The 15,630-nt window shown below is 36.6% G+C and overlaps 1 protein-coding gene across 1 annotated transcript in view; it reads right to left on the reverse strand.

Annotated features, from left to right (window-relative positions):
- LOC146000495 (uncharacterized) overlaps window positions 1–15,630 on the reverse strand; it is a 337,315-nt gene that overhangs the window by 3,489 nt on the left and 318,196 nt on the right. Inside the window, exons 4-6 of the mRNA XM_083138222.1 lie at window positions 13,275–13,425; window positions 6,426–6,576; window positions 385–594 (exon numbers count right to left, since the gene is read on the reverse strand). Of these exons, the coding sequence (XP_082994348.1) occupies window positions 385–594; window positions 6,426–6,576; window positions 13,275–13,425 (512 nt within the window). The remainder of the gene's footprint in view (window positions 1–384; window positions 595–6,425; window positions 6,577–13,274; window positions 13,426–15,630) is intronic.

The following is a 15,630-nucleotide window of genomic DNA, read 5'->3' on the forward strand; positions in this document are numbered from 1 at the left end:
ACAGATAATATTAAGAACTCATTGCTGTGACAAACAAAAACGACAGATATCCAATTCCCTTGAGTTAAACATTAGAGAAATGCCAGTAAAAAGCAATGATAGAGCACATATAACAGAAATTCTGAGTTTAGACTACATACAACACAGGCTGATTCAAATTGTTAAAACAATATATCTTACTAATTTAAACGTAGTAGGTTTTTAAGACAAAGTAAATAAATTTTCAAGCCCGACTTCGCGACCCAGCAAAATATAGAATAAACACAGCGATACATAGTGACAGAACTTAAAAATATGATTAGAAGCAGAGACCTGGTGACTAAACAGATTATTTGAGCTGATACCAATAAGTACCGATTAATGTATTATAGGAACCTCACTAACCTGTACAAACAATAATCTTGTCTTTTGCCATGAACTTCACTGTGACAGAGACCTTTGTGAAGCACTCTTCTGAGAGAAATGGAGGATCAACGATCACCACATCAAAGCTTCCAGAAAAGTCCTGTGGAATGTCTAAAGGTGAGTTGTAGTCATAGAACACAAAATCACTTCCGTACGCAGCAAATCTTCGATCATATTCCAAAAGATGAACTACACAAAATAGAAAACAAAAATCACAAAGGAAATCATATTTTGAATCATAATTATTTTTAGCAACTCACAATTGAAAAATATTTTGTTCAATACAGTGGAACCCCGATTTTACATTTTCTCGCATTATACATTCAATCTTGATGGTCCCAACATATCAAAATGTTATAAAATTTTCCTCCATTTTAAGTTTATTCAGCTTGGTCCCATGAAAAATGTGAAATCGAGGTTCTACTGTATATCAAACTCGGCAACTTCATTTTTCAAATTAATAAAGTATCCACTATTATGCACGTACTTGTGCTTCCCAGTCTCAGATTGTGACTGCAGCTTTCTTGCCCCAACACATCGGTCTTAAGGCTCGGCTGGACCTTTGGCATGCAAATGGGCGAATTTTTTCAAAGTTTCCTCTCCATTCCAAAAACTTCTTGGATATTTCAAAATATGAAACATCAGCTTAGAATTTCTTCTAGAGCATTGACGTGAATTTTCATGTAGTTTTCTTTCATTGTTGTCTAGATATTATCAATAGTTTAATAGACTTATGTAATCACAAAACTATTGATAATATCTAGACAACAGTGCAAGAAAACTACACGAAAGTTCACGTCAATGCTCTAGAAGGAATTCTAAGCTGATGTAATGTTTCATATTTTGAAATATCCAAGAAGTTTTTCGAATGGAGAGGAAACTTTGAAAAAATTCGCCCATTTGCATGCCAAAGGTCCAGCCGAGCCTTAACTGCCAATCACAAAGTTAGGATAAGAATGCACATACAAGTGAAGTAGTAGAATAGGTTCAAGGGCATATTTATGCATATTTTCAACGTGAGATTGTGACACATAAAAAGTTCTTACAAGCCATTACTTTCCATCTTGGCCATATTTCCAAGGCTTTCTTTGGGCTTTTTGAAAAGTTAAAATGCTACAAAAACAGTTAACAGGCAAAAATGTTAACGAAATACGAAAGTTGAAGCCTAAAAAAAAAAAAAAAAGTTCCCTGTGCTTAGCACCATGCCATGAAAGCATATAGGGGGTGTGGGGGTAACGCCCCACACTTTCGTGATCCAGTCGCGAGTGGGGGTGATGTGATCAGCGTCACGCTCCTGACTGCCTTTACCCCCCAGGGTTTCCCCCAGGTACCCGTGTCATTTGTGCTGGATGGGTGCCGGGGCCGCATCCAATGTTAGAAAAGTTCCCAGGATTGAACCGGCCAGGGATCGAACCCGGGATCTTTAGCTTGGTAGTCAGACGCATTACCAACTGAGCCACCACGGCCAATTACGAAAGTTGAAGCCTGGCTTTTTTTTTTCTTGGAAAGCCTGAAGAAGGCCTTTGAAATGGGACCAAAACATATTTAAGCAGAGAATCAATTGTAAGCTTTTCTTTATATTTTTCTTATTGTGAATCTACAGTTATGCAGACATTCAAGAAAGTGAGAGACATATTTCTAAAGGAAGTTTGTATACTGAGCAACCAATGTACAAACTGTAATCAAAGTTACTTTTATTCATTATAATATTCTAACATCAATTATATTTTTTTTGCAGAACTTAAATGATTTCATCCATATATTTAATGGAAACATAATCCAAAGTTAATGGAAGCATGGTCTCCACTTAATGTTTCACAAAACTTAGCGTACACCCTGTGAAAATTTTGTGGGATTACAGTATTGGGTTTTAGGTTCCTTTTTTTCCCCCTTCCTGGTGGTCTAGAGAGTTGTTGCAAATGCAACTTTTGCACCACCTTGCCTCTTGTCTTCTACCTCTTGCATGAAAAGCCTCGCGCAGGAATTTCCAGGTTGCTTGGTGAGTGAAGGCACTGTAAAAGCAAGGAACAGTTAAAGGGTGGGAGAAGTCAGGTGGCCAACAGCCTTCTGCCCAATGTTATGATGTCAGAATAGCTGAGGAAACATATAAAGCACGAAATGGTATTTTTGGCACACATAAGATTGATGCAAACATTTTTTGCCAGGACCTTTATGGCTGAATGTATTATTTAGTGAGAAAACATAAAATTGGGTTTCCAATGCATTTTAACATGTCGAGACACTGGCTGTGTTGGAAAGTTGTTAGACAAAAGTCTACAAAACAATCCACAAACAATTGATGAGCTGAATGTACAATCCCCATCCATATTTAACAGATCTCACTGGCTATCCAGAAGATCTTCAACAATATAAGGGAGCATGTCAAGACACGCCTTGTAGCCCGTGGGATTTATTTCCAACATCTATTGCAAGAATAACTGAAGCATGATATATTATGAAAAAATGACTTTAGAGGGCCTCACGATGGCACAGTGGTACCGTCATCGTCAGTGGCAAAGCTTGGTCTAAAGAAGAAGGCAAGCGATGCAGTACTCCAAAAAGGGGTGGGGGAGGGTTAATAAATTATACAGCCCATTGTCCTAGTTTTCTAGGAAAGAAAGGGCATTTTAAATAATAATAATATACTCCTCAATTCCTCTCAACGATCATACTTCTTAGTTCAAAATTCTTGGTCACGTTATTGAAAATAAAAATAATAAAATACTAGCTATTACTTACAGCTTCCTGTACACAATTTAAAATATCCATGTTTGTTTTGGTAAATTCATAACACACCAAACAAAAGAGAACACTCACTTCAACCACTTGTTCTTCTCACACAAATGCAAAATGTTCCGAAAAGCTCCGAAACTAACAGAAAAGTAATACCAACCTCGTTGTAAATATTACTGTTCACTTGAAGCTTAAAATTAATTAAGCTTTGGAATAATAGGTAATTACAACAGGAAGAAAATGCGCCGGTTCTTTCTTTAATAATGTATCAAATTAATAAAAATAGTATTTTGAGTTTAATAGCATTTAGGAGTTAACATTTTTACCATTTGAAGGTCTCAGAAGCAGCCCCGGCGCCCACCCTGCGTCGAATGACATGGGTACCTGAGGGAAACCTTGGGGGGTAAAGGCGGTCAGGGGCGTGATGCTGATCACATCACCCCCACTCATGACCGGATCACGAAAGTGTGGGGCGTTACCCCCACACCCCCTATACGCCTTCATGATGTGGTGCTATGCGCAGGGGAGCACTTTACTTTTTTTTTACTTTACTTTACAGAAGAGAGTTTCATTGATTTCTTTACATTGTTTCTTTACATAAGTTTTATCGAAAAAACATCAGTTTATTGAATTTGTTTGTGTGGAAACTCACGATAAATATCATGTAAATTATTTGGTAGTTGTCACCTCTGGTGTAATTTGAGACGTCTGATGCATGAGGTGGACAACAGCCAGCTGTTCTACAGAATCCAGCACTCTTCAATGCTGGGGACATGTTTGTCTTTTTTTTCTTTTAAAGAAAAAACCTGATCGTCAATATTATTGACACATTTTACAAATTGTGAAACTTGAAGTAATGCTTTAAAGTGTGTCTACATGGAATTTGTAACAGTTATAATAATTTATTTCAATAATTCTTTGTTTATAATAAAGCAAATATTCATCTTCGAGATCGTGTTAACACTTATATGCTTTCTGCTTGGCTCAGCTGTTTTCAAGAATCAAAAAGCAGAGCTTTTATTAGTGGTTTGGGGACTGTATCTTCACTAGCATCTACCCTTTGCCATATATTTCAGGAGCATTAAGTTTCCCACGCGGTGGCTGCAAGCAGAGGGCTTACTGCTTGCCAACGAGCTGCTGAGATTTTGTGGCCGTAAAATTTCACGAAATTGAGTACAATAGGAACTAAATAAGGCACTCAACATTAAGTACATTATATAATATTGCATTGCTTGTACTATATCTTCACCACTGGTCGTTGCCTTGTAATCAAGGGATCCCAGGTTTGATACCCGGTGGAGGTACATAGTGGTTCAGATCTTACTTTAAACCGTAGGTCCAGTCCCGATTAGCCTTACTGTGCATAAAGTGGACTTCAAACACCAAATCAATCAATCAATTTGGAGAAAACGTTTTCGTTATTCATCACGCGATGTCAAGGTTTTATACTATCTCATACAAAATGCCAGTCAACCAGGTTACTGTTTAACAAATTCATTCTTTGCCTTGGCAAATTCTGATTCACTTTATATTTTTGCGATTTAGAGACACTTCTGGTTAATCATAACAATGAAGAGTTGATAGAACACCTATGCCCCAACTGGAACTCGAACCAAAGAACTTCAGTGGCCAGATTGAAAGTTGACTACTTTAAATTCTCAGCCACGAAGCAGCAAATTCTGATTTAATATTATGGTTGAATCAACACAAAAGTAATTTACCAGCTGTCATAAATTACTAGAGCCACTTATTTATGGTGAATAAAAGATCGAGATTGTGGGTACATTTCAGAATTAAACGTGGTATATTAAGTGCCATTTCGGTGTTAAAATGGTGAAAAAAATCCAAAATTTGATTTGAAAACTATACTTATTACACAAAATGAACATTTCCTTTCTAATAGCGCATTTACATAGTTATCATAGTGTTAAATTTATTCCTGTATAAAGAAGTCCATTTTCACTTCTCAAGTATTAACAGCACAGTTAATAAATTTTCTGTGATTTGCATAACTCGCAGGATAATCTGGACTTTATAAAAAAAAACTCTAAATTTCATATTTAAGGGCTTATTTCACATTTTGCATCATTTCATGACAAAACATGGTTAGTAAAATGCACCTCACACCTTTGAAAAACAGGAAAAATGAACATTACACTGTGTTATTTTAAATTTCATGTTTCCGTCAAAAATGAAATATGCATGCTTCTACAAATTACTCGTTCACATCCTCAACACACACACTCACACTCAAGAATCAAGTATCCATGATCTGACTGGAACTTTAACTCACATTCAGATCCTACATTTTAAGTTGGATGCTAACCATATTTGGACAACAAAGTTTGCTGTTATTTGTTATGGATGTTTGTGTGGGATGATAATTCAATCCTCTTAACTCTGTTGACACAATAATAATTCAAAAGTTCATGTTACAGAGATTTCATACCAACATACAAGTGGCACATGTTGCTTAAGAATGAACCAATCAATGACAGAGTTACAGACTGCAGCAACATGCTGCATAAGCTTGCATTCAATAGGTTAGTTTTCAAGTGACACTAGAGTGACCATCTTTCGGGCATGAATTTCAGGGTGATTTCAAACATTCAGCATTAAATTTATAGATTTAGTCGTGACAAATTTTGCTCATTTTAGTGGAGTGGTGTCACTCTATAAGATTTTCATGGAATGAATAGTATTAAATAAAAGAATTAATTTAAATTTCATATAATATAGAGATCAGCAGATTAAAAATTTACAACTTTGCATGTTTCTTAGTCCTAATCTACATATATTTACTGATGCTGCAAAACTAAACATCTAGTATTAATCAACAACAGGAACATGTGACGTCACTTTCACCCGCTTAACGATAAACGTGCAAGATCTTATACAGCTGACTTGAAGTTGTCTCTCACCAAACTTGTATCGGAATGAATTAAATTTCACGGGAGAAATAGAATGTCAATCCCGAACTACTCAAAAAAAATCTTAATATCGGAGCTGAAAAAAAAAACAAAAAAAAACTCTAATATGGGAGTTCCTGAGAAATACAGAAGATTGATTGATTTGCTTTATTTTACTTCACTTTTTGTGCCACTTTTGGCTAATTTGCGAAGATGGAAATGAGTGATGAACACTCATATTTGAGCTTAGCCAAAAGTGGCAGAAAAGCAAAGTAAAATAAACCAAATCAATTCTGTGTCACATATTGCTTTAGTCTCCCTTACACTGAAACAGGAAAAACAGTGCCCTAATTACGCATGTATTGAGCTGATTAATACCTTGAGAATCTTCTGGTTGCATGGGCTTTAGTTTCTTGTAAATTGTGGGACATGATACAAGGGCAATTTTTCCACCAGGACCGGCTACTCTGATTGCTTCCTTTGCCAGGGCCTTGGCAGTGTTGTCATCATACCAGAACTGGCTCAGTTGCTGCAAGAAACAGGAGATATTTTGTTTTTCACAAGTGTACAGTACTTTAACATTTCAAAAATACTATTCAAACATAAGAAATTAACATGTACTGTGATATTCATAGGTTTTGTAAGTTACTGAAAGTACAGGTTGGCTACTCTAGGACCATGATAAAATTCAAGTATAATTCCCAGTTTTCAAGGCGAACTTTCCAAAAATTCAAGCAGATGTTTTCTCTATTTCAACCTTACGTATTGCCGCCTCTCAACATCCACACACAAATATCTTCATAATATAAAAGGGTCTATGTGATTCCAACATCCAAAAATGATAATTCAATTAAACTGTATACGTAATATATAGGGACACAAATTTATGGTAAATAAAAACTGAGGAGAGCGGTAAATAAAATGTTAGATCAGCGGTATATACCAGCGGTGAAAAAAAAAATTGCACACACTTTTTCATTATGAGAGGAAACAACATACAAAAGAGCTATAAATTGATAAACTACTTCATTTTTATATACTGTACACATGCACAAGTACTTTGCTGTCCAACCAAAAAGAAAACATCGACACAAAATCACTTCATTTCTAAATTGCATATCTCAAGTGATTTATTCATTGTATGTATTTAAAGGATATCCTTGCTGTCCAACAAATAAAATAATCACTACTGCACATACACAAACACATGTTGGAAATCACATGATGATAAACAAAATTCATTCATGACTGAACACAAATGACAGCAATGTCTCTCTTGATGTGCGGGAACAGACTAATCTTATCGCTGCTACAGCTAGCAAGTTCAATTAAACTGGAAGTTGAGTGGAAATTCGGGGGAAGAAAGGAATGCAGCTTGACAGGGAGCGAAGATTTCGAACTGCGATTATGTACATGGGAAATCCCAATTTGCAGCGTCTTCGTGATGTGATAGAAGATATAACGTTTTTCAGCTGCAAGTGGTAGGAAACTTTAGGCAAACGTTTCATTACAAATCGACAGTTTGCGCGCACAACCTCGATTGCCGGTTTTTGCTTGTTTTCTACATAATTTGATGATATTTCACGAAAAAGCGTTCATTTCGTGGAAAAGCACACATTTCGCATTACTTCGCGAATAAAACTCATGCATATTTCATCATTGGGGGTGTAGTTACGTGCAGAATGTTCAAAATTGAATCTTTTTTTCACATTTCGCGCATCGTGAAAATTCAAAGTCCCTAGTAATATAATTAAAATATTTAATTTAAGGTGCTGAGTTTCTATTTACAATCAGAGGCGCAACCATGAATTTTTGTCTGGGCAGGGTGCCACGTTTGGCTAATTTGCGAAAATGGGGATGAGTGATATGATGAAATTGATGAATGGACAGCTGCAAACATCCATGCCCAAGCCGGGACCGACATTGTTGTTATTATTATTATTAATAATAGTAGTACTAGTAGTAGTAGTAATAGTAGTAGTATCAAAGATGCTATTATACTCATGAATTATGCAAAAAGAGGGTAGAAGTTGGTGCTACAGCATTTGTGTTTGAACAAACGATTTCAATTATTTTTTCAACCCGTTCAATTTCATAGTAGAAAACAAGCACACAAACTATATTTGAAACAGAATATGCTTGATAAATTCATTCCCTAATTAATTATTTTTTACATTAACATGTATAACTTTCATGCACGATATATAATTCACATATATGCAACATGGAGCGATGCGGACAGTAAATTGTGTAGGTATTCAAAGTTTCTTTAATACATATTATATACAAGATATATTATTTAAATACATTACACAACCAATTCATCCATCTCACAATAAACCAACAGCAAAAATTACATAAATTGTCTCAAATGTGCAGCTCCCTTTCCTCAAAACAATTGTTCGTGCATTTAAAACAAATCAATTAAGACAAGTGTTATTTCTCTGTCTGAAAATATACAATACAATCAATGCATTACGGAGAACAATGAAAGAATGCGAGCGAAGCGATCAAGAAATTTTTTGGATCTAATTTTTTGCAGGCTCCAATCAATATTGATGATTTAATCGGGTCCAAATAATTTCACGGGATGCAAATGCATTCTCTCTTTTACAACTTTTGTGCCTCCCCGATGGTGTAGTGGTAACATCGTCGCCTTGTGATCAAGGGGTCCCGGGTTGGATACCTGCCACATGCCACAGTAGTTCGGATCCCACTTTAAACTGTAGATCCAGTCCCGGTTAGCCTTTCTGTGCATAAGTGGACTTAAAACCACAAATCAATCAATTAATTTTACAACTTTTCTTCTTAATTTAGATAGTTCGGTGCCCAGGGCCGACTCCTGCCACCCCCTAGCTATGGTTATAAACTTGATAAGACTAAGAAAAGCAGGAAAATTTTACGAAAATAATTTTTATTTGCATAAAATGTGAATAGGATTGGATTACTACAAGTTGTAATTTTTCACGTCTATGGAGAAAAATTCACGCATAATACCCAGAGCCAATAATTCATTGATAATTCTCCCGGAATTCAAGGAATTCCCGGTGAGTAGCCACCCTGAAGTAAGTTAAACACTGTTCATTTTGAAACATGCAATCAATCAATCAATCAGTCAAACAAGATTACATTTAAATTGTGAGGACTTATTGTCCCTGTGTTCTGTCACATATGAATCAGTTTTTTTCAAAAGAAAAGTGGAAAATTAAAATGACATACTGTAAGTGAAATTATTTTTAGGTCAAAGTACATTACTATTTGTTATTTGTGTACATTATTTAAGTTATTGGTTAGGGTTTATACATATATGTTGACACGTTCTTTAGTCAAAAGAACATGATATAATTAAAAGAGCAAATAATATGTTCACATGAAATACTCTAAAGCATTCGCGTGATGCCTCTCAGGGTATGGGGTAATATCTGATAGTTCGTCAAATAAAAATCAAAGATAAATTAAGATTATAATTACAAACCCTAATATATCTTTTATGGAGAAGTATGGATGGAATTGAATTTTGCACTAAGAAAAAGGAAGTCTATTTTACTTCTTTGCAAACTATTATATGCCTAACATATAATCCATTTCACTCAAAGAAATTAAACTTCTTATAATTCAACTTGATCACTCTATTCAAAAATCGAGCCCCAACTTCCAAAGTCAAGACAAAACACACTCGTAATTGCCATGGCAACAGCTCTTAACAAGATAAGCATATACAAGCTAGTCACCATCCTGACATTACCAGTGATAGGTAAATTACAGAAATTAAGATTAAAGAACAATAAACATTTGTACAAGAGAAAAGACAATTAATAAGAATAAATATTAGTGCAATGGGAAAGGACGTGTCAATGTCAGCTGTGTGCTTTCAGAAAACCTATATTCTGAAGGTGTATTCAAGGGCTAAAAACAAACAGAACTTTTATAAAATTGAGAAAATGGTGACATTCACCACTTATTTGGACTGCTTGAGAATCAGAACTAAGTGATCTGTCTCACTACCATGCGATAGACCCGGGTTTCATCTCAGTGAGGAAAAACTTTGATTTTTTCCACCTGTTCAAGTGGTTCCGGCACCCATCCAGCATCGTATAAAGTGGGTACCTGGAGGAAAAACTCTGGAAAGGGGGGGGGGGGTAAAGGAGGACAGGGTGTGGTACTGATCACATCACCCCCACCTGCAGCTGTGATCAAGAAAGTGTGGGGGCCCTAACTCCACACCCCCTACACGCCTTCATGGCATGGTGTAAAGCACAGGGGAGCAATTTACTTTAATTTGAACTTGTCTCCTTCAAAGTACTCCCTTCTACTGTGTACACACTGCTTCAAGTGTTTCTTCCAGTCCTAGAATGCCTGCTGAAACTCCAGTTTTGGAATGGCCTGTAGGTCCCGTAGCAAATTTTCCTTGATCTCTTCTACTGTCTGGAATCTGTGACTTTGAGGTTTGATTTGAACTTGGGGAAGAGGAAGAAGTCTGCTGGTGCCAAATCAGGGGAGTAAGTCGGTTGTGGGACAGCAGGGGTCTGGTGCTTTGCAAAAAAACTGCAAGACAACAAGTGAGGAATGAACATGTGCATTATCATGATGAACAATCCAGAACTTGCGCTGCACTTTCAGTTCCTTCATTACAGCATAACTGAAAATCACTGCTGGCACTCAACGCAATCTACTAAGTTAGTGCAGTTAGCAACAGCTTTGAAACTAGGCCAAGTTAACAACTAAGGGAAAGACTAGGCACCACCACTGTCGGTTCTCTTCAATGAATTTACATGAAAACTTTGCAACAAGAGTTGGGTTTCTTTTTGAACAGACCTAGTATGAATTCCCTTCATTCAGCACACTGAAGGAGTGTGAAACCTTTGAGTGGCAAGATTGATTGATTGATTGTTGTTTTAAGTCCAGTTTATGCACAGAAAGGCTAATCAGGACTGGACCTACAGTTTAAAGTGGGATCTGAACCACTATGTGCCTCCACCGAGTATCGAACCCAGGACCCCTTGATTACAAGGCGACGATGCTACCATTGCGCCATTGGGAAGGCACTTGAGTGGCAAGAGTAGTATGTTGTACCCTGTGAGAATTAAAACAATATAGAAAAGAGACTATGAATTTCAATCAAGCATCCAATCTTTAGAGAAAGATAACCCAAACCACACAACATATTTGCTTGCTTGCTTGATCGATTTGTTGTTTTAAGTCCACTTTATGCACAGAAAGGCTAATCAAGACTGGAACTATATTTTAAAGTGGGATCCGAACCACTATGTGCCCCCACTGGGTATTGAACCTGGAACCCCTTGATTGCAAGGCAGTAATGCTACCAGGGGTGCCCCCCTGCCCCTCCAAAAAAATCATGTCATGTGTCACGAGCCTGAAATAAAATGCTGTGTAATCAGAAATGGCAAGAGTTCTTGGGTGACGACAGAGTCTTGATCGAGAGAGCAAAGTGTGTTGCAAGTGACGGTGTTAAGTTGGTCCAGTTAAAAGATTTGGTGAACCCACTGAGGACACCTTCAATGGACCGATATAGTGTCACGTCATAACTCAGCCGAGGAACCACGAAGGAAACCAGGTACAGTGGTGACACTTTGGTTCATCATTATCAGTGTTTAGACATCTTGCTGGCTCGTGCGTGATCATCCTCCCTCGCTTGTGCGGATTCTATTAAATACTGGTAAAGGGAAATGAGCGCAATTTATTCCATTCCTATGCACACATCCTCTCGCAGCCAAGCAATTTAAGCCTGCGAACGACGTAAACGTAACACATGCACCCCCCAATCATATACTTTGCACCCTCAAACCATATTGTAATCCCTACAAAGTATTTAATTATGACAGCATGCCTACTGAAAGTAACTCTTTTCTTAGCTTTTTGTTCCAAACGATGCACCTGCTTTAAATTAAGCAGTATACCAACAATAAGTATTATATTTTAGGAAGTGATGTTATTTATGAATATCAAGAATATCGCTTGTCTTGTAATGCAGCTATAGTATAAAACTTCACATTCACCTCAGTAAAGTGCCAAACAGGAATTCTCATAACACAATATTGCAAACATTTTACTGTTTACATCCAGTTCTTTGCAGGCTTTCAAGAATATCAATAATGGGCATGTCAATACTTTCTTAGTCCTTTCCAGCTTCCTATTTGGCACGATCGGGGTTGAAATGTGTGGATACCATATCGCTATTTACAGTCTTCAAAATTAAAAGTTCAACTCTCTCTCCACTACAGAAATCCTTCACAATCTAAGATTTAACACCATTAAGCCTTGTTTCCATGATTTGAAAAACTTAATATGCTGACCAAGGCAGAAATGTATTTTATTAAAAACAAACTAAACGTAATGTTTCAACCTTCTAGTAAGGTCTTCTTCAGACTCTGCACCAAGTACAATAAATTTCTGCCTTGGTCAGCATATTAAGTTTTTCTTTATCAGGAGCTTCCTATCTCCCCCTTTAAATTTAATACTCAACCCTACCACCAAAATTTCCATGCCAATTTTAGATTTTCTATTGATATTGAAGATTGGATATTGCCACCTCCACAAAATTAATTCTCAGTCTCTACACCAGAATTTTTGCAACAGTCAAAGACAATAGTAATACACAAGAATTCAAAACCCCCCTCAATTTAAATCAATCCCCAACTAAAATACCTGCCACAATCTAAGACGTAGAGTTGGATACTGTCCCGCACCAATGTTTAATTCAGAATCCCCCCCCCCAGAACCCACGTGTCAAGGCCTAATATGTAGGAGTTGGATATCCCCCCCCCCCTTTGAACATTTTCTTTTCTTCATCTAATGGATTAAATATGGTGCATTTAAAATGTAAAAATTTTACATATATTTTGGATAAACTTATAAATGTTGAATTTTACATTATTTGAAGGGACAAAATCCCTCCCAAAATCTTGATGGCACAGCCTGCACCATGATCCCCCTCTGTAGGCACCCCTGGATGCTACCACTGCACCATCAGGGAGGCCCACATTTGCTTGATATGCTAGGATGTACTATAATTGCTAACAAATGGATGGTTTACTATTTTGTTTATTTTTTTAGTTTCTGTAGTTAGTTTAGTAGTTTTGTATATTACTTTAGTTATTTACAGTCACTTTGTAACTGTAGGTTAATCAGAATGATCAGGATGTATGACGAATATGAAAGAACAATCACATGATAAGAATATGCTATACAGCAAAATAGCTTTCTTACCCAATTCTCAGAAAACTCTACTCTGTTGATGTTGTCTGGGGTCTGCTCCTCTATAGTTTTAAGATGCTCTTGCTCCCTGTAGAACTCCTCTAATGCTGCTAAGGTGTCTGGGTGAAGTGTTGGTGTTTCGTCGTCATCGTCTGACATTTCTCTGGAAGAAAAATTCGGTTACCGTGGCAACACACAACCACAACTACTACATTTTAAAGTAAACTCAAGAAAAATATCTTAGAAAGACAGAACATGAAACACAAACACAATGAGTGGTAGCGTCGTCGCCTTGTAATCAAGGGATCCCAGGTTCGATACCTGGTGGAGGCACATGGCACAGTGGTTCGGATCCCACTTTAAACTGTAGGTCCAGTTCCGATTAGCCTTACTGTGCAAAAAGTGGACTTAAAACACCAACTCAAACCTAAACAAACACAATGAGAGAATTTTTAAAAAGCAGGAAGTTTCTGATTTAAATTTGTCACAGGAATCTCAAAATTCACTACTGCTTCAGTCCTCTACATCATGCTTTTGTTACTAAATTTAATAACAAACACACAATGTATTCATTGCCAGCCATAAGATCTTGATCGCACATGTACACAATTTCAAGTTCCATAGTGACATAGAGTCCAGATCTTGTAATGCATATGCTCAGGGCTCGAAAAATCCTGGTCGCCATGGCGACTGTGATCTATTACTGTAATATGTACTAAATTTTGATGATTCTAAGTTCAAATTGCTGTAGAGCGTAAGTTAGCAAATTATTTTTTTTCTTTATCAACATTATGAATATTCCATAGAGGCACTAACAATTTCTTACCCTTTGTTCCCCAACACCCCATTTCCTGCTTTATCAAAAAATTTAGCGATGTTTTGAATACCGTGATGCTCAGCATGTCATACAGAGTGTTTCAAAAGTTGCACAACCCAAACTTTGGAAATGTATATCATGAAAACCGTAAGAGTATTAAAAAAATATTTCTATGTAGAATGCAATAAAAATATCATATAAAAGTTATTTTACGTACGTATTTGTGAGTCTACTCCTTCAGTTAGTTATGTTTTGGGGAAGTGACTGCCCCCTTCTTCAGGCGTTCTTTAAGCATGCAATACTGCCATGCTGCGTCATTATATCATACAAGGAAAGGTTGGATGGGTAGGATTGGGGAAAAAATATGAGAAAAACTACATCCCTTTCATCCCGCATTGCCTTAAAACTTGTCATGTTCTCTATACATTCCCTTAAAATTCATTAAAAGCAGTAAAAACATGTTAAAAATCCAAGAACTTAGCTCACTCCTATCTGCGTGTTAATCAGCTGATGTTCCACGTGGAGCATCTGATATTTTTTCCCCAATCCTACCCGTCCAACCTTTCCTTGTATAATATTAATGCTATATTGATTTAACGACGCGGAATGGCAGTATTGCATGCTTAAAGAACGCCTGAAGAAGAGGGCAGTCGCTTCCCCGAAACGTAGCTAACTCAAGAAGTAGACTCACAAATACGTAAGTAAAACAACTTTTATATGATATTTTTATTGTGTTCTACATAGAAATATTTTATAATATTTAATATTGTGAGTAATACGCACCAAACCCAATATGAAAACCGTAAGAGATATTTACACTGGGTTTTCTGCATTATAAAGCCTCATCCATTGAGAGAGATATCTTTCAATGCTTAAAATTCATTTCACTCCATACAGAAAATTATATAAATTAATAACTGACTGAAAGCAGCACTCAATTTTTTTTCAGAAATGAACATCTGAGTAAGAAAAATATGTGAGAAATGATCGAAGGGTCATAATTAGACATGTGATGACTGATGCCATGTCAGTCTGTAATTTGCGATAAATATTGGCCATGTGCAACATTTGATGAATTTTTGACTGGTGATTTTATGGGTTGAGTGAAAAGTGTCATTTTTGGGACATATCTCCGTATATGGCAACACTAGCAGGTCGAAATATTGCCAACAGTCTAATGCAACATGTCGCTATACATTTACGTGATAAATTGTAAATCAAGATTTTGTGCTGAAATAGGACTCTTGAGAGAATCCTAGGCTGTCCCTGGTTACATTGAATTCTCTTAGCTCACTTTTGCAGCTACTCTGCCTGTTTTTTTTTTTTTTAATTGATTCAGCATGGCGTATTCATTGGAGCAGTGCATGTACATTGCTGAAGAGTGTTTTACTACTCATTCTTACACTCATGTGCAAGAGGTTTTCCAATAAAAATGCCCTGCTTCTGCTGTACCTCACAAAGCAACTGTTTTACAACCAGTCAAACACCAACAAATTGTTTAAGAGTTGGTATTTATTGTTGAAAATCAGTTCTCAGATATTTTCAGCAAAT

This window comes from Lepisma saccharinum, chromosome 16 (assembly GCF_977018435.1).
Source record: "Lepisma saccharinum chromosome 16, izLepSacc3.1, whole genome shotgun sequence".
Classification (NCBI taxonomy): Eukaryota; Metazoa; Arthropoda; class Insecta; order Zygentoma; family Lepismatidae; genus Lepisma; species Lepisma saccharinum.